Source organism: Centroberyx gerrardi, chromosome 1, assembly GCF_048128805.1.
Source record: "Centroberyx gerrardi isolate f3 chromosome 1, fCenGer3.hap1.cur.20231027, whole genome shotgun sequence".
Lineage (NCBI taxonomy): Eukaryota > Metazoa > Chordata > Actinopteri > Beryciformes > Berycidae > Centroberyx > Centroberyx gerrardi.
In genome coordinates, this window is record NC_135997.1 from 25753944 (window position 1) to 25780111 (window position 26168).

The 26168-nt window shown below is 42.8% G+C and overlaps 2 protein-coding genes across 2 annotated transcripts in view; both read right to left on the reverse strand.

Annotated features, from left to right (window-relative positions):
* lpcat2 (lysophosphatidylcholine acyltransferase 2) overlaps positions 1-20310 on the reverse strand; it is a 242224-nt gene extending 221914 nt beyond the window's left edge. Inside the window, exon 1 of the mRNA XM_071894294.2 lies at positions 20299-20310. The gene's annotated coding sequence lies outside the window, so the exon portion shown is untranslated. The remainder of the gene's footprint in view (positions 1-20298) is intronic.
* On the reverse strand, positions 9247-12645 carry irx5a (iroquois homeobox 5a). Its single transcript, XM_071894295.2, has 3 exons — positions 12372-12645; positions 10990-11404; positions 9247-10209 (listed from the first exon to the last, which is right to left on the reverse strand). Exons 1-3 carry the CDS (start codon positions 12612-12614, stop codon positions 9500-9502), a joined length of 1368 nt encoding a protein of 455 aa, XP_071750396.2. The 5' UTR covers positions 12615-12645; the 3' UTR covers positions 9247-9499.
* Positions 20311-26168: the final 5858 nt, after the last annotated feature.

The following is a 26168-nucleotide window of genomic DNA, read 5'->3' on the forward strand; positions in this document are numbered from 1 at the left end:
GCTGGGTTTCTTAGTTGCTTTCTTGCTCTTGCTCTCTTTTTGGAGCTGGTGTATGGGAGGAAGGGGGGTTGTGGGAGGTTGTCATGGTGGTGGAGGGCAGAAGGAGCAGTGTGGATCTTGTTACCACTGGCTTTTCCCACAAAGTGATCAGAGACTGAAAGTTGAGAGCATCCCTTGCAGCAGGTTTACTCACATTTCCAGTTTAACCTCTTATTAAACTGCCCATTGTGCTCCCACTCTGCCAGTAGAACCCCAGTTACATTCACATGCCCATCAGGTCAGGCAGGTAAAGGGCTAGAGGGGGGTGGCAGGGTGGCAGGAGGGCAACACTATCTCATCTCTGCCCCTCTGTCGCTCTGGAGCCTGCGCAACACATTGGCAGAAAGGGAGAGAAGTATATACTACAACCGTTTGATGAGCAGCAGGGCAATAAATTCATTTATCATCATTTTATGCCTCATCAAACTCTTTGCCAGACCCTCCATGGGAGTTACACAAATTAGCCAGTGAAAAAAGCAGTAATTTTAGAGCGGCTAGGTAAGTGCTTTTTGATTGCCTTCTTGAACAATGCTTCCCCTGACAAGCTAATAAATCAGATCTTTCTATACTTAAAGTGCAGCTACTGTGAACAACGGCACCCAATCTGAGCTCCCCAAACAAAAGGGGAGGCTGTGTGGGACAAGGGGTTTTACTACAGCCAAAGCTCTTTCACAGATTTGTTTTGGATTCCTCGTCTTTATTCTGCAACAAAGAGGCCAGGGTACAAAGCCCTTGATAACTGAATGAAGTGCTGTTATGTCTCCAGATGCAAACAGGGATTTTCTCATATTGGATCAAAATAACGTCACGTTTGACTTGAGATGAAAAAACTGAGCCAATAGTGACCATATGGTGCAAAATTAATTGGATCTTTTTTTTCTTTCTTTCTCTTTCTTTAGTGCTGCTTTAACATAGAAGCTCCAGTGAGATGCATAGACGGAGACTTAGCTGCAGCCTGCAAGCTTTAGCCTAAGCAGAGAATAGCTGGCAGGTGATGCCTACCTACTACAGCGATCATATCCTTCCATCCAGATGGCCATTCCATGCAAGACCAACAAATCATCCATCAGACTGGAAACGGCTCCTTTATTGAAAATGAGGTCAATAGATGATTTGAGCCTGGTCTGTGGCTGGCCATGTTAGCCTGCTCCAGGTATTAGCAGCTCTCAGTTAGTGCTTTAGATGGGAGGTCTCATGTGGGAAGGGACACAGTTGGAGGGGTAGTCAAGGGGGGGTAGTTTGGGGTGGTCTTTATCTGTTTAAAGCCCCTCTCTGATGAGATTACCTATTGGAGTTGGCTGTAAACCATCCTGTTAATCAGGGTGCTGCAGCCAACACACTCCCACTGGCATGCAGCCACTGCTGCTTTTTTTTTTTTTTTTTTTTTTTTTTTTTTTTTTTTTTGGGGGGGGGAGTCAGAAAAAAAAGGGAGAAGCCACCAAGGCGTTTTCATTGGTAATCATCTGCTAATGTCTGGAGCATTCAGGTGTCAAGTGTAACATGAACAGGCACGGGCACGAACAAAACTGATTTGCTTTTGTCCGTGTTAGTGTTTAGATTTGGCTCCCATCTAATTTGTCTGTTGAATGACAAAACCCAACAGCTACCTGCATGTACCAAAACCAGAGCAGGCAGTGTGGGGGTTCTTGATTGGATGGCTCCCGAGTTGCATCACCAGCAGGCACTTTTCTAAATTGGCATGGAGACAGTGTCGCACATGGGGCCCAGCTTCCTTCCCTCATTGTGTCGGAGTGAGGGGAAGTCTGGAGCAGAGAGTTTTGAATGGGTCCAGCAGCGGTGGCGTCTCCTCGCCCCTCCTCATTAACGTTCTCTCCACACACCGCTGAACTGAACGTGGCTCAAAATAACTTGGCAAAAAAAAAAAAAAGGCTGGGCCCCCGTTTATCTCCATCTTGGGAACTGATCCAATTAAGTAAGTGCCCATTTGCATCCATCAGACTACACCAAACTGGGAGGAAAAGTGGAAAGGCTCGGAGCAAACAAAAAGGGCCGGCAGTGAGGGAAGGTCCATTTGTTGTGCAAGGTGGTTGGGAGAGGGTAAAGTGTCCCAGGTGAACGGTGGATAATGGTAATGTTACAGGCTGAGTGTGTATGTGTGTGTGTGTGTGTGTGTGTGTATGAGTGGCTGTGTGTAGAGGTGTGTGAGTGCGAGTGCAGGCATCATAGCGGTCATTAGGACAGATATCTGTGTGGTAATGTGGAGCAGATGTTGAGAAGAAAGGGATCATTTAAAAAGGGCAAATGTAAATAAACAGTCAGGCGGCTCGGTACCCCTCCTCCCTCCTGGACCCTCTGAAGTCACTGAAAGAAAACAGTTCATCAATCTTCATCAGAGCCATTAAGATTGTAATATTAGAGCGCCTTATCTTACGTGTGTTGATGTCCTCTTTTAATCTTTCCTCACAAACCAGTTTACTATTCCCATTTAACAAATTTACAAATCAAATTTACAGATATTGGCCCTGTGTAGCTTAATGGGTAGAACACAGTACTATAAGAGCATCTACCATATGTTATGTTATGTTATGTTATGTTATGTTATGTTATGTTATGTTATGTTATGTTATGTTATGTTATGACGTCTACATATGTTACGTTGTAATACGTTGTAATTCAATACTGCTGAAGAGGATGCTGTATTGTGTGAGTTAGCAGGGTTGTGTCCCTAAACACAAGCAGGAGTCAACGTTTCGGGAGTGGGCGCGTTGAATTCGCCCACGCTGTGTCCACGGTGAGGGAGGAGCCAAGCCAGTATACAGACAGGACCTGTACAGTGTCACAGGAGGAAGGACCTGCTGCTGTCTCCACCTCCAGACTGGATAGACACACTTACTGCTCTGTGATCAGTGCTTAGCTGAGGGGGTTGGCTTAGGGTATAAGTCCCTCCTGCCTATGTGCGTGTGCATATGTGTGAGAGTGTGTGTGTAAGTGTGCATGTGCATGCGAGTGCATATGTGAATGTATGTGTATGTGGACATATGTGTGTACGTGTGCAAAATGTGTATGTGTGGATATGTGAGTGGCTTTGTGTGTGTGTGTGTGTGTGTGTGTGTGTGTATGTGTATGTGTGTGTGTGTGCATGTGTGTGTGTGCCACCTCCTCCAGGGCAGGGCAGGAACCCCCAGTGTGAGCGCCAGTGAGCCCTTACATGGCCACTGAACACAGACCCTTTGCAGTCACAGGGTCAGGAGCTCACACCACACTGCTGTCAGAGCAGATTGGTCAATGAGCAGCCCTTTTCAAGGAGTCAAGGTGCTTTCAGAGCAAGGCTGTGTGTGTGTGTGTGTGTGTGTGTGTGTTTGAGACACTGCCCTCCTCATACAGCATTACAAATAATTCTAAATTCTAAATTGGCAACTGTATTATGTATTATAATGGTCATATAATAATATGTGCAGTATGTTATTTAAAGCATCGTTTAAATTCAGCAGCTTTTTGTTGCTGCAGGGGAAAAACTGGGGACGAGTTCTAGGCTTTTTGTGTTAGACCTCGCCATAACAATGGAATTTATGGTTCATGTGGTCATCCGACCTCAGATTATCACTTTTTTAGCAATCTAGCCATTGTTAAATGAAGACTTATTATTTGCCAACTGGAACTGAAGTCTCAACCCCCCTCCTCCCCGTCCTGTCAACCCCTAACCCTGGTCTGCTAGTAGGCTACTTCATAGTTCATCATTCTTCGTTAATGTTTTTTTTTTTTTTTCTACGTAGAAATATTTTATTTATGTTAGGGGGGAGGGGTCACTTAAAACATCACACAGCTGAAAATTACACGTGTAATCTTTCCCTGAGGAGCTCTACGGAGAAATAGAAAAACAGTCCGTGAAGTGGAGAAAAATAGTGGTAAATCACTCTCTGCCACCTTATCTGGATCGCTTTACAATGTGTTCAGGACCATTTTAGAACTTCATTTAATATGAACATTGGAGGTGCCAAAGGGTCCCGTTACCTTCACTTGTTCTTTACTTTTTTTTTTTAGCTCTCCAAAGTGGCTGGGGAAAAAAACAACACACAACAGATGACAACTGACACCAGTTTGATTCAAAGCGAGAGAAAACTAAAAAAAAAAAAAAATCATACCCAAACGCCTCACATAGTTTGCCTCCGGTCATCTGTATTCTCGCGAGATGACTGATCTGAAATATTGCGTCCATAATTAGCCTTCTCAGCTGGGAAATGATAATAATTAAACATGGACAAAAGCAGGCCTCGTACTGAATCCCACCAAAGAAAAGTCGCTGACTGCTTTACATTTATAACCTCACGAAAACGAACACAGTTATCTTTGTAATAGATTTTGAAGGGAGACATTATAAACATCAGATCAAAACTAAACGTCCCTATAGGAATATTATAGTGACACCATCGGAGATAGGAAAAAAACATAAAGATCACTATGCACTCAGTATTGAGTAGCCTACCACAAACACACAGTTAGTCCCTATAGGAATATTATAGCAATGTTATAGTGATTTTTCATTGGGGTTTGGAGGTGAAGGCTTCTTTCGCAGGGGGAACGGGAAAATTCCGGGGAAACAAACACCTCTATATTGCTTTTCAGTCACAGTGGAGCGACCTCCTTTTCTGAAAAAGCCAGTCTCCTTTTATTTCACCCCCCTTTTATACCGCATTTGGCAACACTTGTGCTGGTGATCATACCCTTGCGATTAATCTAGGGAGGTCAAGTACAGGGGGTGTCTATTTACACATTTGAGCTGAATTTGACCCCCAGCCGTGTCAGATGTGTTGTATCATGTAGACAGACGTTTTATCAGTAGGCTGTTTATACGAAGTCCCGTTTGGTCCACTGAGTACACTTCAATGATATTGGGACTCGGTGTATCAACAGGTTTTGGTTTCACCTTGTGGTCTGACATATTTGAGAGGCGTCCACCAAGCAATCCGGTAGCAGGTGTCTAATCTGTTTGCTCCTCAGCTCCAAGTTGCTTCGCATCTCTTTTACTGCTGCCTAAGTATACAGCAAGTCTCTGGCCAAATTATTGCGATTTTATATAGTCTAAATGTCCAGTGGTGTAGGGATAAATAAAAAGATGGGTTAACTATGACCTCCAGTCGGTGACCAGCATAAGGAAAACAACCACCAATATAAAAAAAAATCAATCATACTTTAATGCCATTCATTTATGTTTTTTTCCCCTTTAAATCTACGTACATTGGTTTCATGTTGCATATGTGCCATGAATTTTCTATGTCATAAATATTGCTGCCAGCTTAAAAGATGCGTAAAACTTTACTCAGTAAATAAAAAAAGGGTAAAAATGAGTTTAGGTGGGTTAACTCTCCGCAGCATACCTGATTATGTCCAAATCTGAGGATATCAAATCCTATAGATGATCTATAGATATTGTGTAGATTGTGTTCCCCTATACATTTCTACACTTACAAATTGGACAACACCATTGGATATAAAGCTAACTTTGCGATTATGTGGCTCTACCACCAGTAGGTTAGGCTACTAATAAGCCTGCATGCAGCACAGATAATGACAATAATAACGGGATTATGCTGGAGTTAACTTCCACTTCATTAGATCCTACCGTTCCCAAACGTGTCGAAAACAAACAAGAAACCACGGTTTACTCTTGTTATTCATTAGTCCTATATTAGCCCTATTTTCAGTCACCGCTGAAAGTCTCCCTTATGACACACACACACACACACACACACACACACACACACACACACACACACACACACACTTAAATATATGCATAAGCGTCGTCTCTACTTTAAAATATGCATAAATAAAACCTGCTGCAGACTATCCTGCAAAGCTCTTGCCTTCTTTCATCGCAACAGATGACAGGATCAGATCGTTCTGCAAAAACGCCACATGTATTGAGTGGATGGGCCAACTCCGAGCAACACACACAAATAGTAATTATTAATTAATTTGATTTGGGATGTTGAGTTGAAAATATTGATTTTTTTTTTTTCTTTGACAATTATCCAAGGTCTATCGGGCATATTTAATAGTTTATACAATTATTTTTAATTAACCGTGAGCCAAGGCCCTTAGACTTCACTGTATAGCCAGTGGCCTTCATTTATTCTCAGTTTTGAAAAACGAATTTTACCAAACAATTATTATTTTCGTTTTGTCGATATGACAACTTGAGAGAGATGCATCTGCCAAACATCCAGGGAGCCGCTTCTGAACGCCCAACAGTAACAAAGTAGGATTGAAGGGTACAGGCCTATATCCTCCTCCTTCCTCTTCTGCTGCTTCTTCTGTCGGATTATTTTCCCCCACTTTCACACGTGGGAACCGTTTCACCCCCACTTAGTATTCTCACATTGTAGCAATCCAAACAATGAGCCGACACGCCATTCAACTGGAGGGGAAACCAGGGACCAAGTTGGGCAAAGTTGCAGAGAGGATCTCCCCTGTAGGCTATCACGCCTCTCTAGACTGATGAACGGCTGGCAAATTCACTCACACTGCTTCCGCGTGTAATGAGCGGTTAACTGACTACATTATTGCCCAGAAATAGAAACAGTATGTACCATCAATAATCGAATATTTATTTATTTTTTTAAGTGTTTTAAGGTTTTAGTTTTTCACAGCTTGAGAGCAGCCTTACGGGGCGAGCTCCACCATAATAACAGTCACACCTGCCGGTTTGATCCCGTGTGAAAACACCTGCCGCAGTGTCCTTCAGCAAGGCAGGCTACGATAAACTCTACCTCTTCCACCAGCTGGCTTACAATTTCCCTTTTGTGAGGCAAATTAAAAAATGTAAAAAAAAAAAATAATAATAATAATAATAGAAATAATAATAATAATATACTGTAATAAATATGGTACGCCCATGTATAATTAATTACAATGCAAAGGATTAATGTAGACTCCATAGGAGCATCAAAGACCTCTTGTGACTTCTGTCCCACTGGGCGTGATTTGAATAACAACTGTTAGGGAAAAATAATGCGAATGGTAAAGTGGCACATCTTTGGAGAAACACCGCAAAATCATTTCCCCCGCAAAATGATATTGCACAAAAAAAAGTAGTTACATATTTTAGGCTAATTCGAATAAAATAATATTAAAAAAATAAAATAAAATAAAAAAAGCCAGACATGTTTTATCATGTCTTGCCCTTGGGGCTATGTGCAGTCCCCTTTTCGGATCCAGTTTGGCAGTTTAGATGATCATTTTCCAAACATTTCCCTCGCATTTCGTAAATCAAGAAAGCTGCTTGGAATAACATCATCCCAATGCTCGGCTCTGTGCTTGGCTTACACCCTTATAAACCCCCTCCTCCTGGAAAACCTATTTGACATATAAACGACACAATATTTACCTAGCCTAACACAGATGATTTACACCTCTGAAATTGTGTGTATATTGTCCCAATGAAACATTAGTTCTTCAATCAATTCTTAGAAAACAACGCAATTCCAAATAAAACTATAATACCCTCTTAGGGGACATTGCATCGAACAGTTCAATCCCTCGGGGATCAGCAAAGAAAAAACATAATTATGCTATTTAGCCGGCTGATGTGTCGCAATCACTGCTCCAGCACACTCTGTCAGATTAAAATAGAGGTCCCGAATAGAGGACATTAAGGCTAAGGGAATTATATGAACCCCAGGGGAGATTTCAAGCTGGAGTAGGGGAAAGTAAACTATAGAGATTAATGGTAGCCGTAAACAAGAGCAAGCTGTCCCACTTCAGTAGAGGTCGGTAATAATAATAATAATAACAATAATAATGATAATAATAATAATAATAATAATAATAATAATAATAATAATAATAATAATAGGCTAATAATAATAATAATACTCTGGTAATAATAATAATTTGTTACAATCTTTTACAAATTTTTCATGTTAAATTAAAAGTGTCCTTTAAAATGTGGTTTACAAGCCGTTGAAGGAACGAATATTAAAGGATTTAAAAATGAATTGTTTTCCCTATCCGTAGGCTATATGCTTTTGGGGCTCAATACTGGCCTGCAATTGTTCCATAATTGAGGACGCTTTGATAATAATAAAAATAACAAAAACAACAACAACAATAATAATAATTCATTATTTTGTAATTTCTTATAGACGTATTATTATTGCTTTCTTGGAATAGGCCTACATCCAACTTCAAGAATAAACCATCAGTAAGAGAAACCCTCTCATCTTCAACTTCCTTGGAAAATAGCCTTATGTTTTTCCTACATGTCGGTCAAGTGTGTGATGCGTGTGTTTTTTTATCCACTTGTCAATGTTGCTATAATCCTCATAATAACTGTGATCATTGTGTGTGCCCCAGTGCCTCAAGTCTTTGGTTCTTTTTAACCAGGCCATTTGATCAGGGATGGTTTTCCGTGACGGATTAAGAATGAGCCCCCCTGAAATTAGGAGCAAGTGTGACACCTACCTGCAGAACTTGGAAGAGTTTGAGGACAGTGCCTGGCTACCGGCTCTATAAAGAGAGTGTGTGTATGCATCTGTCTGTCTCTACTTTTGTGCATGACAGCCTTTTCCCTTTTCTCCAAATCACCAATGTTTCACATCCAACGCGCCATTAAAGAGACTCTCCATTAATGATATATAATAGGGCAGTATGTTCTAAATGCATGGTTGCGTCCCTTTTAACAGCTTTGCCACGCCTTGGAAAATAGTAATGAGGTCTAAATTTGGCATAAAATCGAGCTCATTACCGGAGTTCGCCACCTGATTGCTTTGCATAAAACACGATAGGTAATTGGGTTAAATGACTGCGCCTCGGTGATGTTATTATATCAATATCCACCTTTAGAACCGTGCACAGGTTTAAAAAAAAAAAAAAAAAAAAAAAAAAGCCAGTCTAAAATATACCCTCATGTTATTTCCATCATGCTTGATTGACAAAGGTTTATCCACATCTGAATCAACCAAAACGAAACTGACCCATTTTTTTTTGTTTGAATATTCAAGCGTCCCTTTTCTTATTTCAGGCCTATCCTTTCACTGCTGTTACTACCGTGAGATTTTCAGATGATAATTGCCATTGAAACAGCTGTCACGGTGCAAAATTCAATTCATAAATATTTCGTTTAGATGAATTGGCCAGGAAGCACTTTTGACACATATCAGACAATACCAACTGCCCCCCAAAATAATCGCTGCACAAGTGTATTTTTTTTTTCATAATTTACTTCAAAGATAGTGTATTGTCCATTTTAAATACAAAAATGCTACATTAAATATACATGTTAGTCTTTAATACAAATAGACTCAGGCGGCTGCAGCGATTAAGACCATTCTTGTTACATCTTAGGATTAACCATTCAGAAACTAAAAATTTGAGGATAAGCATTTACTCAGAAAATAACTGTTCTCAAAATTTGCTTCATCATTGTTCTTTTTCTTTTTTTTTCAATGCAACCACAAAAAATAAATAAAAGTCCGCGGTGATTGGAAATAATCAGGTATTAAATGTTTGACATACCTTTCTTTAGTTCATAAGGGGAGTCTTTACAAAGATCTACCTGCGTTTGGCCTCTGACTTTCTGGCTCTCCCTTACCAAAGCCTCTGCTCTATTTAACACAGTCTGGTTTAATCCATTGAAATGTGCCGTGGAGCCCGTGGTTACCGAGCCGTGGTTACTGTGAAGGTGTCCAAAACTGCCACCATAGTTCGTGTAGCCGGGGTAGAAAGGGGAGGTGTAGTACAGAGGCCTGGACAGGACCGTGCTGTTCGGGAGAGGGCACTGAGGGGAGGACCGTGATGGAGACGCGTTGCTGCCCATTACTGCGCTCTGACCCAAACCGGGGCAAGCCTGTGGCACCTCGCCGCTGCCCTTACACCTGTCTGAGGACGTGGCGATCTCCGCAAGGGACCAGAGTTTGGGTTTAGGGGCCGACGGGGGCGAATGGATAACAGAGGTCACGTTGCTGGTCACCGTGCCCGGCGCATGGTTCAAGTCTGACGGCTTGTCTTGTTGCGCAACCGTCTGGTTTCCCCGGGGCACCACCGACGGAGACGAGGTGGTGGGTTTTGCGGACTCCGGCAGCAACTCTGTAGTCCGCTCCTCTTGGTCTTTTAACTCCGAGTCGCTCAGAAGGGGATCCGTGTCTTTGCCATGGTTCTCCTCTTTAAATCTGTCACACCCTAGGTCCCCCGGGTTCAGCAATTTATGATCTAAAGGAAAACACAGGGAATATAGTTACTGCGAAATAATAGGAGTAGCAATAAAAAGTAAATAAAAATGTGGCTAAACTGTATGACCTCCAGTAAGTGATCACTGTAAGGCTGACAACCACCAATTTAAACAAAACGCAATTATAATTTTAAAAAAGCAATGATTTATGTTTTTCCCTTAAAATACTTTATCCTCATATAACTTTTATCAGTTTGTTACTGTGATGTGTAGGCTACTATAAATTTACTTCATGAAGATTTATGTCACCCTAAAAAGGTGGATAAACTCTATTCCACAAATAAAAAGGTGGGTAAAGTGTGTTCCACTGCACTATATCCCTGGCAACAACAATGTGGCACAAAGGCCTGGGCATATGTTGACTATTTGAATTTACAAATATATTCTCGGTATTAAACATTATCATAATAATAGTTATGATAATAAGCATTCAACAATAGGCCCAAAGCTCATACAACCGGTGAAAACTGGGATATTAATGATCATATAGTGACAATAATTATCATTAGCCGAATACTCAGCGCAATACACCAGCTGTATCCTTATTATGCAGTTAAAGATAAATTGACTGCTAAACACTGTGCGTCACCAGCAATTTCAGCCCCTGAGAAGTCAAACGAGGGGAGTTCAAGGTGATTATTATTTAAAGCAATTGTCCCATTATAAATAATATACCACCATTAACCAGCAATCAATTTTGCACCCTGAGTGGAAACGACTGCGATGAAAAATTGATGATTTTTCCCCCCTTTTTTCCCTGCACCACCGACCTGACTCTGTGTCTGTGGAGTCTCCCTTGTCTGTGGGCTTGTTAGGCTCGTCGTCGTCGTTTTTCTCCAAATCAATATTCTCGTCCTCCTCCTCGTCCTCGCTCCGGTTCCGGGGGGTCCAGGTCATCTTGTTCTCCTTCTTTAGCCTCCTCCTGGCGTTGGCGAACCAGGTGGACACTTGGGTGAGGGTCATTTTGGTGATGATGGCCAGCATGATCTTCTCGCCCTTGGTGGGGTAGGGGTTCTTGCGGTGCTCGTTCAGCCAGGCCTTGAGGGTGGCGGTGGCGTCCCGGGTGGCGTTTTTACGGTATGCTGGGTCACCGTAAGGGTAGGAGCCCAAGGGCGCTGCGTAGGGGTGGTATCCTATTGAGCCGGCCATACCCGTAGTGTGGTCATAAGGAGAGCTCTGAAATTTAAAAAGTGCGTAAAAAGTCATATTACACATTAGAGGGGAAACACTCCAGCTCCAAACAGCTTCAAAAGAGTTAAAACGTATGGCACATAAACACATACATACGCGCGTGCACACACACACACACACACACACACACACACACACACACACACACACACACACGCACCCACATAAATACATACATTGGCTTTTCTCCAGTAGTTCAAGTTTTAACTTAATGTTTACGGAGTTTGTTTGAACTTGATTCCGTATTTCAAATGTGCTTTTTAGCGTTATTTTGGTTTAATGTATCAGATGTCATCGTTCAGTCACCAGCTATTATAGTGGCAATTAAATTAGCGTAATTTGCAGGTTGGATAAGGCATTGTCATCATGCGTAATAGGCCTAACATTCTGTTTCCTCTCATAAAAAATGATCAAATACAGCCTGTTCTATTAGGATCCCCCTTTGTGGTAACTAGGCCTACCTAGCTCTGTATGAATTATTTGTTGCCATCAGATCATTTTTTCAGTTTCATTGCACGCTGGGGATCCTACACAAAATTCAATCAAAATTTCCTCTTTCTCCATTTAAAAAGTGGGAAGTTAGTTTTACAACTCAGACAAGTAATATGAGGACAACAAAAGCAAGTACAGTGACCTAAATTGCCGTCACTGAGCCGATGCAGTGAGTTGTTGAGCGTAAAAGCTTTTCTGCCCGTTCTTTGCAATAAAAACTGCAATTCACTTAAGAGCAATAGAATACTACACAGAGAAATTAGTCGTGTTTACCCAACAACATATCATTTCTGCAACTGACATTCTGTAATTTTATATCCACGCACTCCACGGCGACGCACATTTTCCCTCTCACTCGGCTGCCTCCTAATGCGCAACGGACATTTAAGGCTTCTCTAACGAGGCGACATCTTCGCTTTTACTTGCAATTAGATTGAACAGTCATCTTTAGATTACTCACCACGTACGAGGTGAATGTGGCAGCTGCCGCCGCGTCTGCACTGTATGGTAAGTGGGAGTTGTAGCCTGGCGAGGCGCTGGTGAACGCAGTAGATCCGGCATAGGGCGCAAAAGCAGATCCCGAAGAGGATCTCCCAAGTTCCTCGGTCCTGGGTCCCGATATAACGCTGGTGCTGTACGCAGGGCAGGAATACAGAGCTAAAGAAGCGGACGGCTGGTACAAGTAGCCCTGAGGATACGCCATGCTGGAGCCCGGAGAGTATATAAGCCACTTAACTTGCGCACTTTTCCCCCCTTTATTTTCTCATGCGCTGCTGTCGGAGCGCATAGAGCCCTGTGTCTGCAGACCCGCTGTCTGTTCCCCCCTTCTAAATGACAGTGGCAAAGAAAAAAAAAGTAAAAATGATTAAATGAAAAGTCTACATATAGGCTTAGATGTTGGATGGATTTTCTGGTCGCTGCCAGCCAAGCCACTTGCCCGTCGGATGTTTTGTCTCGTTTTGTTTTTCTGTCGCTCCCTTATCTGAGTTGCACCGTCGCTCTCATGCCCATGCAGAAGTTTTTTTTACCCGTCGGACGGGGGCTTTGCTTGGGAAAATGTCCTGCCAAGATGCTAAGTTGGAAATTGAGGATCCTGACGCCTACTACGCTGCACACTACGCTCCTCCTCTCGGGGTGTAGTCACCGAAGGAAAAGGCGAGCTTATGCTGGGTAACCACAGCCCTGCCCAAATCCATGCTCTCTCTCTCTCTCTCTCTCTCTCTCTCTCTCTCTCTCTCACTCTCTCTCTCTCTCTCTCTCTCTCTCTCTCTCTCTCTCTCTCTCTCGCTGTCTCTCTGCTTCTTCTTCACCCCCCTCCCTCGCTCTCTGTGACTAACAATCCTTCTCCTTCTCTATTTCTCTCTATTTTTTCTCTTTAACAAGGCTCGTTGCAGTAAGTCTCAAGTGCGCCAGGCAGCCCCCCTTTGGATGGCGATATCATGCGAGTCTGTAGATCAACTCCCAACTTTCTTCTTTTTTCCAAATACGAAGCCGTCACTTTCACACTTGATCAATAACAAATCGGCTGTTGTATGCCAGGATATGGGCTTGCCAGATACCGACAGGAATAGAAAAGGCGCTCTACTGCTGCTCTCTCTTTTTTGTCAATGGTTATACTTTCTTTGTGCGCAAAAACTTGTCATTTTAAATATGTGCGTCAAAACAACAGACTGATGCTCCGTGATCTTCGTGCGCTTTATGTTAAAATCCGCAATGGGAGTTTCAAATGGATTAGGACTTGTGCACGTCGACTTTCTAACGCCAGACGCATTTTGCATTGGTAAGATATGGCAACTGAAAAAGTAAAAGTAAGATGGCGCAAATACTCCAACAGGACACGCTCGTATAATTCCATCTGAATAGACATTGTATGTATACAAACTATTTCCTATCGACATTTTCAGGCTGTAATTGTAGACGTATTTTTTTTTCTGTACCGCCTCTCGTGTTAGAGCTATTGACTGTGGCGACGGCTAAATAGTTTTTTTGCAATATATCCTGGAATAAACCGGTCAGATACACACTCCCAGAAAGTCATAAACCCCCAAGCCAGGGCAGATTAATACCATATGAACTACACCAAATCCACCACGACCAGTGGATGTAATCTCATTTGATCCCTGCAGATACATTTCTGTGCTGAAATATAGGATAGCCTAGATTTATTTAATATGGCACGCTTATCGGCCATTACTTTCTCCATTTAAAAGGCATAAAGCACCTGCCACTGAGATCAAATCAATCAGTAGCTATTCACTGGTAGACCAGCAAATAAAGTATTATTATTAGTAGTATTATTTGTATTATTAATAATATTATTATTGTTGTTGTTAATGTTTTTGTTGCAACAACAGTAATAATAATAATAATAATTAGTATTATTATTATTATTGTTATAATTTAATGACATTCAGAAATAGATGAGCTGGTCATACACATCACGCATGAATCTAACATGACTTTTAAAAATTATTATTATTATTCCCCATATTCAGACATTCAAAGGCCATATTCATTTTGGTGATTGTCTGACTTTCCAGTTCAAATCTCAGATAAGCCGAAAGGGATCGCTGTAGGCGCTGCTAAAGAGTGTGTGCACACACTGTCACGTGTTTTTACGCTCTGAAAACCTCTAGAGAGCAAAGAATGATGACGCTGGTACAGTGGGAGCCAATGCAGACTTTAAAAAAAAAGACAGAAAAAAGAAAGAAGGATAGATACACAAAGCGACCCTACAGTACAGCCTAATCATGATGACAATGATACTATGAGACCTACTTTCACAACCTCCCGCAGCGTTTAGACAATCAACTAATTACTGGAACTCTTCACATTTCCTTGTAAAAGCAATGGCAACTACTACAACAACAACGCAATTGATCCGCTGGTACTGACAGTTATTAAGGAGCATGTGTATTACTTCAAGGTGGGGAAAAACAAGTGTTATGTTTTCATAAGCAAAGGCTTTTTTTTCTCACGCATTATATAAATTCCACTGATGATAATAATAAAAGTGAAATTATTATTATCGGCTAAATCTCCACTGAACCTACATATCACACTAAATTTCCACTTTTAAGATTTGTTTGTGCCAAGGTGAGAGCTGTTACAAAATTACACGTGGAGTTAGTGACATTCATTTTTGCATGAAAGACGCGGCGAGAGGACAGTGTCAGGCACAATAGGCTATAAGCTGCAGATTTGAAGAGAGAGCCTTGCATGGTGGCAGTATTGATGGGTCTATACTCTGTCATCTGTCTTCCTTAATGCGTTTGGTTAAGAGTTGCTTTCTGAAGTAGGAGGAGGACCCATAATTTGAGATCACGGAGCCTATAAAGGAGTTGCTTATGGCAGCCGCTACTACTTCTCATCACTGCACTGACAAAGGAGGTAGGTGAGTATAGTTTTGCTTATTTGCGCTTTTTATGTGGAAAGGTCCTTCGTATTTTACTAACAGGCGACGTTACCAACCGAAGACGGTGCGTAAAAGTAGACTGTTCTCAAGATGCTGATCCCAGTCTGTAGCCTACGCTCTCGGTTGTTTTGACAAGTAAACTGCCAGCTATGTCGCTCTTATTCTGCTTGCCTGACAAAACAAACTTGGTTTTGACGCATGAAAACGGCTGTACGCGGCGCAGAAGAAGTATATGAAAGATGATGCATCACACTTAAAATGCCTGAGGGAGCAAAGCGTAATCTAATTTGGATATAGAGGCTATTATTAGACAGCATTACGCATTGTAGCGGACTAATTGCGCGGACGGCTGAGTTAAACAGAGTGAGTTAATGTCAAGCGGCGGACAGGTTTGTGGAGTGCACAAGGTCAGCTGTACCGCTCCCAAGCCTTCCTGGTCGTACAGGAAAATGCTTGAAGTATTCATGGGATTTTTACCCATTCTAAATCTGTGTCCTAAACCGATTAGTTGACACCAATTTTTCTTTGATGTATTAGCTGAGGGCTTTTGCCACTTGGAAGCCAATTGAAATTCAAAACAGTTTTCGCTCCAAATGCTTTGGGGAGATCTGCTGCAAATAATGGATGTAATTTATTTTTGACCTTGCATTTTTTTTTTTTTTTTAAATATTAAATGATTAAACATATGTGCACTACGCCACTGGACTAAACAACTGGCATCCTCCACAGCTATGATTAGCTGTAATAACTGTAATTTATCCAGTTTTATTTATGTAGGCTATTTTTAAAGTGTTTAACAATGAGGCTATGAAATGAGTTGTTGGTGCATTTAATTTATAATTGTATGCAAACTTTTTTTGTGTTTCAATACTGTTGTTGTTGTTACCACCTTTTTCAAATGTATTAAAAATGAATAATTGATAAATGCTTGTTTGTGTTTTTTAATTTGTCCATTTCTGTGTTTAGCCTGATCCAAAGCATTTGACTGGAAGTCTGCTTATCTCACCAAGAAGTCAGTGAACTGCACGCGCCCCCCCCCCACCACCACACACACACACACACACACACACACACACACACACACACACACACACACACACACACCTCCAGAGATACCTTTGGTACTATGGTACCAAACTTCAATTCCTTTGAACTAAATTGTTTTAGTTTTTTTTTTTTAAGTGATAATGATTGAAAGCACATACACACACACACACACACACACACACACACATAAAAGCTGAATTCTAAATTTAAGAATAAATAGCTCCTATAGGCTCACATGTAAATGTAGGCCATCAAAATATTACGTCTGTCTCTATCAAATACTTAATTTGCTCTGGGTTATTATACCTCATTTTTCAACAACAACACTATTGTTGTTACCCTTCTGTGATTGTTTACCTGGAATGGTGTAATATTTTACCTGATAAATATCACAATTATTGCCCACATGGGCCAATACACACTTCAGATTTGATCCTTTGATTTGACTTAAAAAGCACACAACACACGTGGAGCATCATGAGCCAATATAGCTCTCAGGATAGAGGATATTTTCTCTTTTCTGATCTCTCATTCTTTTATCTATGTGAATGAAGATGTATGGACAGAGAGAGAGTGTGTGTTCGGTTTACTCCACCTCCTATGGGGCCTGTCCACCCCCCCCCCCCCCCCGGCCCCCTCACCCCCTATCCGCGATCCCCGCAAGGCTGAATGGCAGGGCCCCGGACTGGCTAAGTGGTGAAATGATGACCCTATTATGAGAAGCGATTCCAAAATGAGAGGTATCAGACAAAGATTGCACCCTTCTCTCACTGCCACACCATTCTCCCGCGCCACGCTGCCAGCTGTGCAGATGATGATTGATTTGCTCGAGACGGATTGCAGGAAGCACCCATTGATTTTTCAATGTCTTATCAAAAAAAATATATTTACAGTTGTATCCATAGGGCGTATCCAGACACCCCCCAACCCCCCTTTCCAAATGGGGGATAGTATAAAAGGGATAATACTCCCTACTCCATGACAAGACAAATGACCTGTAATATTATTTCAGAAATGAGTCAATAGGCTCAGTGACTAAACGAATATTGATTGGATATAATGAAGCCTGAGTAATGTGAATATGAGCTCTTTCAGGGGCCCCGCTGCAGACTCCACTATCAGCATCTATAGGGGCAGCAGGCTTCTCCAACTCAGTGGTTTACACACAATACACCTCCGCTGCTACTGCTACTGCTACTGCTGCTGGGAGAAAATACACCCTGTGTTAGTGAATATCACAGATGGTGAATCCACACACTCTATCAACACTCCCCTATTCCGCTCACTGGTGTGTATGTGTATATTCTGATTCATGATCTGAGGGCTTCCGTGCCTGACTGTTGTCTTACCAGACTTGCGGCTAAATAACATGGTTGTTTTCAAGGTGCTATAGGCGCCATATGATAATCATCTAAATCCCATACCTGATAACTACTTTGAAGCTCTTGAGGCATGTAGGAGGTGCTCCTGCAATGCCTTCACGAAGGTAAAGTGATACAACGTACAAATCAAATGACTACCGGAATGCTAAAACCACAGTGTGGGAGCTATGCCCTAGATATTCGCACTGACTTAATCCAATAGAAATAGTATGAGTGAGTTGCAGGGGCTCCCAGGTCTGTTGCTTGCTTATGTATGTGATGCATAATAGAAGTTGACGAGGTTGGTGATAGATCACAGCCCAGGTAGTGTAAACACATTAACCCCTCAGGGTTTGTGCGCATGTTCTCTCTCACTCTCTCTCTCTCTCTCTCTCTCTCTCTCTCACTCTCTTACCCCCCCCCCACACGTTCATCATCTTCCCTAAATGCGTTAGTGGAGCACAAACCAGAAGCAGCCTTAATCTGTCAACATGCCCTTTAATTGGAGGGAGAAAACAACACGTGCTTATAGTTGTGCCATTCCTAAGTGCACATGCCAAAGAAACATGGAGTTCACCGAGGAAATGATCCCGGGAGAGCAGGGCATAATTAAAAGTATCTTTTAATAGGCTTGTAATGCTGAGCCTGACTCTTGTTGCCTTAAGTAGAGGGCGAACTCTGTGGCTGGAGACGGACATGCGGGGGGCTTCTGCTGAGGGAGCCTGTAAACGATACGTCGCCTGGCCGTCATCAGACATGCAGTCTCCGCCTCGGTCACCGCGCTCAGGACACCGAGCGCTTCCCCCCCCCCTCCCATAGACACCTCCGCTCGCCCCGTTCCCATGTTCTTTTGTTCTCCAAATGAGGGATTCTCCTCCACCACATCACCACCTCTCCTCCTCTCGTCCCTGGCCACTTCGGCAAGTCGTGTTCCACCTCCTACTCCCAGCGCCGGTGGGGAGCGAGAAACGGGACTAAGGGGTTGATTTGGGGCCTGCTACACTGTAATCAAATGAGACTGCTTAGGGGAGAGGAGAAGGAGGAGGTGGAGTATTATGTTCTGCCGTGCATTCCACTGCAGCAATGTTGCTTTTTTGTTTTTGTCAGGGCGGACTTTGATGCCGTATCCCCTTACCTTTGTAGTCCCGGCAGCCATGTTTCATAAACACAGAATGGGAAACATCCTCAGCATTAGAAATTTAGATTGCCGCTTTCCTCCTGCCACTCTGCATTCCGCACGTGCCCAGTCGCATTCTCCCTCTCCCAGTGCTGAGGTATTAAGTTTCCTCTCCCATGCCTTTGATACATTTAAACGTCTTACAATCAGCCCCTTTTATTCTGTGTGTCATGTATAATCTGTGGCAACAACAATGCCAACATGGTTCTATCTTCCTTTCGCTCTCCCGGTAATGAAGTATTCCAGTGCCACTGTTTTGTTTCAGGACAATTGCACATGCCAGCAGCTTACATACTGGAGAAATTGAGGAGGTGCCAGGTGTTCAATGTAGACCTTGTCTTCATGATTGAGACTGTAATTTTAATTAAAATCAAGCTAGGCATTCTATATTATGCTCCATACTTTGTATTATCACACAGGGAATAGGCAGTGCTCAATTGTCTTTGTAGTTAACCGAAAATCTCAATAGGATACAATGTAATGTTATTCTAAATCTATCTTAACTCATTAAAACCCAAAGTGTTCAGCTCTGCTTCCCATATTTTCTCTTTTTACTGCAGTCTGTGCGATATGCTCTCTATAGACTAATTTCACATATAATTGAATATTTAAACGTCAAAAATGAATAGTTCACCAAAATGAGAATCATTGCAAAGTAATGAAATTACTCCTGCAAGAGGGCCCTTTTATTGGATGTGGTGTGTGATTCTACTGATGTCATCGGAAACCTTCCTCCCTGTGCTGTGCTGAGCCCCAGGTCTTCCTCTTCTTCGAGAGAGTATCTGCTTTGTCCAACATCTGACACACTGCCCTGGGTGATTGAACCAGACGTGGAAAGCCAAAGCGGAGATGCTCTCCTTAATGCCTGACACCTGGTGCAGATTTGGAGGGGATTCCACTACAGGTACGGTCTTACCTCTTCCCCAATCCCAGAAAGTCCCTGAGGTATTTCCTTTTCTGTCCACGGCTGTGTTTGTTTCCCCTCTGCATTGCCACCCGACTCTCTGGCCAACGTCAAAGTCTCTGCCTGTGTTGGGATTAGGGCGAAAAGGTGTCGAAGAACGATGCCTATCATCTCTTTGATACCGTACTGATTTTTTTTGGCATAAATATTGTTTTTGAGGCATCAAAAGGAAAGGCTTAAAAACGATGGATTCCTGCAATGGGATCTCATGTTTTGAACAAGGCAGAGCATTTTTATTGAGAAAATCAATGGTGCACAGTCAAAGTCTATTTAGAACACCAGATGGGCAAACGTTACCCAGATATCAGTTAACTGCATAATGAAATGTGCTTTCATTCAACAAAGAAAGGAATCAAAAGTATCAGAACTAGTATTGGTATTGAAACATTTCCAATGACGGCATATTAAGTTTCCTAATCCCACACTTCTTCTCTCTCTTATCTGTGTGTCCCTGCCGTTGACCCCCCCACACCCTCTGTCAGGGTGTGTTTTACAACTGGACACGCTATCCAGGAGTGCTGCTGCTCACCTTACAGCTTGCAGGCACATCTGCAGGCCGCGCTGGGACAGCGTGGCTAGCCAACGTAAACACGACGAGGACATCAAAGGCTGGCAGCCCGGGCCGCACCACCTGAGCATGTTGATTGCAATGCACTGCAGTGTCACCTGACCTAGGAATGGAGAGGGCTTTGTTGTGCCCAGCGGTGGCATTATATCCAGGAAGGGCTAAACAGGCTCTTTACCAAAGTACACAGTGTTAGCGATACGGCTCGGAAGCAGTATTTAAAGATCAAAGGCTTTTGGCTGGATTTTTTTTTGTTTGTTTCAAAGGAGATTCAAAAATGACCTTTCGGTAGTTTGATGTAGCAATTGAATAGTTTTGTTCCAAAATGACACTTCCAGCATTTGCATAAAAACAGTGACACCTACTCAACATAACAAAAAAAAAAAAAAAATGAAAACAAAGTGTGTTACTTTCTGAAGGAAACTGGCATACTTAAAACTTATGCAGAATCTGCCCTCTGTATTTTGGAGATATGGTTTTGGAATAGAACTCCCAATTATTATGAATGATACTGCACAATAATATAATAGCGCTCCTAGGATATCGCACTAGGATATCTTACCTGAGTATCAATGAAACACATGAGGAAGTGCATATTTGGCGTGCTTTATAGGCACACTATTTATGTTGACACATGCGACTCTCTCCCCGATGCAAATGCAATCTAAACATTAGGCGAGGGGAAGGCAAGCGTAGCCCATAAAGGCTGTGAGCTCCAAACACTTTGAACAGACAACTATCACTAATCACTCCCAGAGCAGTGCGGCGTGTAATTACTCTGCCAAACGTTTGCCTTTCACAGCTTAGCACCGGGAGCCCTGACCCTGCGCTTCCCTGTCTTTCCTCACCACCCTGCATGTGGAAGGGGAGGCAACCCCCACCCCCCACCCCCCTCTTCTCCTTTACCGAGGGGGCAGGCAAGCTGAGCTCCCTCTCAATATTTAGAGAAAGAGTGGAAGAGGAAAGGGAGAGAGAGAGAGAGAGAGAGAGAGGGAGGGAGAGAACTGAGGTTGGTGCTTCCGGCTTTGTGGGAGCCCATTTAAACAGGCTTTGAAACCCTAGCCATCCGGAGATCAGAAATAGCCTTATTGACTGCATGGGCCCAGAAGTGACTGAGCACACGGGGTTCTGAGAGTTCACCCTTCCTCGCCGCACGGCGCAGGAGGGGGGCAAAGCATGCTAGGGCCATCTACAAAGACTCTGGACATTAATTTTACATTAGGAGAAAAATAATATTGTTCCGGCTATTTTTAGCGTGTCAAGGTGGTATCTCCATTTTGTGTCTTGTGTTGTCTTACAGAGCACAGGATCTCTCCCCCTCTTTCTCTCTCTCTCTCTCTCTCTCTCTCTCTCTCTCTCCTCGGCCTCCTCTCCTTTAGTCTTATTTACTGATGTTACTGATGCGCCTGTCAGTCTGCAGTGTGATCCGTCCTCTGTCTGGGTGAATGCTGATAAGATGACACAATGCAAATATGAAGTGTGAGGAAGCTGCCTTGGCAAGCAGGTAGGGAGTGCAGGGACTGGGATCCCATAATGACTATTAGCTGGATTTCACGGCCTGCCTCTGATCTCTCGCAATGACAGGGGCCTTTATATGAGGCTGGGTGTGCCAGTATCATTGGCTCACTCACCCCCAGCCCATAAACTCACACTCGTGCACATGTGCACTCACACACACACACTCTGCAGGATAATATAAAGTATATGACACTGTATATGATACATGAAGTTGGATACTTTATGCCAGATACGACCATTGTTCCCTTCAAAAAATGTGTATACTTTTTCTTGTAATAGCATGTGATTATAATTATAGATTTCTTTTTGAATAAATGGAAGATTGGTATGTTTTGATATTTTTAGATGGCTCATTGGCACAACGGAGTCACAGAACTTTTAAGCAGAAATGATCATTTCAGCATATTATAGACACATAATGTGTCCTTATCTTAATTTCACTGGTACTCGTCTTCAGCATATGCCCCTTCACAAGTGTTGTACAAGTTCATTTAGACTTACAGTAGCTTAAAGAGCTCTCTCGGTTGCTGTGCGATATTGTAAAGGCTTTTCTGAGAGCCCCATTTTATCATTGATGTAGTAATTTCACTTCATCAGTCAGTTGTGACTAAAAATACATCAGGGATTAGCTTCACGGCCAGACTATCTCACACGGCTTTGATAACATAATGGGGGCTGGTTGCTCATGGTTACAGTCATCTGATATAGGTTCATAACATTCAAAACTACACATACAATACTACAGGGTTTTAGAAAAAGAAAAAAAGAATGATAAAGTGTGATCACTCTAAACTCTTGTGAAAATAATGTGTCTTCCTCCCTGTTAATTCCTTTGTAGGGGCATTTCGCAAAGATGAAAACAGCACCCACCCCCACTCCTTCCCCCTTCCCTTTTCTATTCTACACAAATTAGCTATGGTCCTGGAGGGCAAAATGACAAGAGGTTACTGGAAGACTATGTGTTTAATTAATTGAAAAATGCTTAAATTGCTTTTACAGTTGTTATGTGGAGTGAAAAAAGGGAATCCGTGTTGCCAGTACTCAACCATAATTAGCACCCGTGGGAATTAAATATTTAGCATTAGCTGTGTTGCAGCACTTAGGACACAAATTTCTATTTTAACTATGAAAGCGAGCCTGTCTTAAGTGCATGCGTCTGTGTGGACAGCTGTGCAAAGGGGAACAGCACAGGATATTTCAGCGAGACACCCCAGTGGCATTCCGGGTCCTTCCACATCACATGTGTAAGAGATATGGCAGTTGTATTCCCGGGGGTTAGGCATTACTCAGAGTATTTAGTTTTCTAATTAGGCTGAGGGCCTTCGTCCATGCCTGCCACCACCATGGGAGCCAATGAGAATTTCCTCTCTTATGTGTCAACTCGCTCTCTCTGAGACACAGAGAGAAAGAGAAAGAGGGAGACAGAGAGAGAAAGTGTGTGTGTGTATGAAAGAGGGAGAGAGAGAGAGAGAGATACACATGGTTGAGGGAGAAATAAAAGACCTGGGGAAAAGCCTTTGTTTATTCCAACTTTAATTACACATTGCCTTTAATGGCTCCAGTGGCGTGTTTGAGAATAGAGAGAGGCTGTGGAGCCTTAATGATCTGTAGTAGTGGATGTCAGCAGAGCCATTGGAGACTTAAAGCCCATTTTTAACAGTCCCTTTTGGTTTGGGGCTGGAGGCGACAGCTCAAATGGGGTTCACGCTAAGCCACACTAGACTAGACTCAGCTAAGGGGGCTACTTCAGTGTCTGGTCAGCCTCTTTCACAGAGGGACTGGGCCATGTGGAGGCATCAGCAGCTGACCACAGCAACTGCTGGACTTGTCAGTGCGCATCAGGTTACCCACTAATGAGAAGTAATAAGGGTTATCCCAACTTCATAAGACTTTGATCTTTGTGCATGGTGGGATTTAGAAAGGGAGTTGGGGAAGGTACGCTAAGATTGGAATTGGAATTTGAACCCCATTTTATGTGTGTATAGGGGAGGGTTGAGGAAAGACAACACAGAGGTAATTAAACACACTAACTTTGGAGCTCGGGATGAACGTTTTTGGAGTGTAACATATCGTAGGCTCAACCGAAATGGATATCTTGGATTAGTCACCCAAGGGGAGGGACACAGGAGATTACCACTTGGAATGGAAGGTTCTCCAAAATCACTGTGGTCAAACATGGCTGCTGTTGAAATATAATATACCATAATGGGCCTCTGTATGACACTGTAGCCCTAAGATCACCACAAACATGGTTTATCTTTCCAAGCTTGTATCTAGCTCTGGGAATAATACATTGAAGTCAAGACAGAGGACCGAACAGGATGAAATCATTGAATCATGTTCAGTTAACACAAAAAAGTGTGTAGCCCTTTTTAAGGCTATGTTATCTGTTTTGAGACACGCTTCTCTAAAATTCAACTACCTTAACTGCAGCCCAGAATGTTAAAACCCCTTGTTCTGTAAAACAAATTCTCAGGATTATTCAAAACTCAGAGAATTAGGGTGGAAAAATCCATGCGTAAAATTACCGTCCATTCAACTTCAGGCAATATTTTTCTCTAGAGGCAAATATGTTAATTGGGGTTCCTAAAGTAGCTCAATCCTCAGGTTATTTAATTTCCCCAACAGCCTTAGCTGTGCTGAATTCAGAGGGAAAACTCAGTCTTCACACAAGCAAGATGGCCATCAAGGGAAAATAGGGGCAATGGGGAGAAACGTGCAAGCGAGCACTAGTCAAGGTTATGAACAAGAGCAATATCCATGGTGTGTTGAAAGCTTTTTATGCAAGACATGTCAGATTATATATACTAACTAAGAAAACAAAATGAAAATAGATTATTTGAATCTTTCACGGTGCAAGGAAACAATTTCAAAACGCAGTTACAGTAGCGGCAAGTCAGTCCCTCGCTTCTTTTCTGTGCCTAAATGGTACTGTACTCAGCTGTGCGGCATGATATACGCCAGAGAATCTCTATCATCTCCATGACTGTCATGTCAGCTCATTGCTTCCATGTGTTTTTCCCAGAGACCTTGTTGATGTTTGTTGTGTGCAGTCGGGTCGCTGGCCCCTGGTGCTGCGGCAGCCTGGTCAAAAAGACGCCCTGGCAGTGTCCCAGCGTGGACGCATCGCCCACGCACACTGCCCTCGCCAGCTCCCAGCAGTCTTTGTGGCGAACCACTGACCGTGCTGCACCCTATTCTCCTCCAGCCCAGCAAATAATGTGTCAGAAAAAGATTATTGATAGCCCATAAAGGAAGAGCCTGAACCTTGTTGCCTCTCCGCTCCAACTTTAAAGAACAATGCAAGTGCTAAACCATCAGTTTGAATGCTGCACTGCCTCTGAAAGAGCGCCGCGTTTTTTTTCCCCTCTGTGTTGTTTGGTTTGGATAAAATGGGTTACAACTGGAACACGAACAGTCAACAATTACCTCTATTTGTTGAAAACGCTGTTGCATTTTCCCTTACATTTGAAAGCCTTGTAGTGAGGTTGGCAACCTTGTACTGTCTCTTTTCAAAAGAAAAATGAGAATCCCCAAACGGTGCATTTGAATTTGAATTTCCTCGCCGCTCTGTTAAGTCATTCGCAGTTTTGCCCAATTTACCAGACATTGGGGAAGCTGTTCCTCATCTGGCCTAAATGTGGCCTGAGTGGGTGATTCTCAGACACATGAGGGAAGCTATATTTACAGAATTAACGACACACACTCCATCCACCACACAACAGCTGCCTGCTACACTTAGCTGATTGAGACCGCAGGCTTGCTCCCATTTGCAGAGCACCGCGATTGAACAGTTGGGCAGCTTTATGTGTGTTTTGCTCTCCTGATGCTAGAAATCAACACTGACACTCCCATGCAAAAGCAAACACTTGTTCAGCCAGATTGGCTGTGTTGGGACTGCAGGCGAGAAGTCCGCCCCTTTGTTCAGAATTTCACTGTTATGTCGATCGGCCAACTTGTCCACATGTTCGCTTTCTGGGAGGCAGTGCGTGATGTGTTGTGGAGATACAGCAGGGTTCGGCTCAGCAGTATAATGCTGTTAAATGAGTGAAGAGAGTGAGCGATTCAAGTCTGTGTGTGTAGACAAGACTGTGTGTTTTGCTGTAAAATCTGTGTTTATGTTCACTGCAGGCGGAATTCACAGTGTGTGTTAAAGGGCTCCAGGCTATGCAGACGCACGACTGGCAAACTACTTCTCCCCATTGTGAGA

What these genes read in the sequence shown, in the direction of transcription:
- irx5a (XM_071894295.2), bottom strand. Translation starts at nt 12,614, where the DNA reads ATGGCGTATCCTCAGGGCTACTTGTACCAGCCGTCCGCTTCTTTAGCT. An exon ending in CCACATTCACCTCGTACGTG is followed by an intron (nt 11,405 to 12,371) that starts GTGAGTAATCTA and finishes TTTAAATTTCAG; the next exon opens with AGCTCTCCTTATGACCACAC. An exon ending in CACAGAGTCAGGTCGGTGGT is followed by an intron (nt 10,210 to 10,989) that starts GCAGGGAAAAAA and finishes GTTTTCCTTTAG; the next exon opens with ATCATAAATTGCTGAACCCG.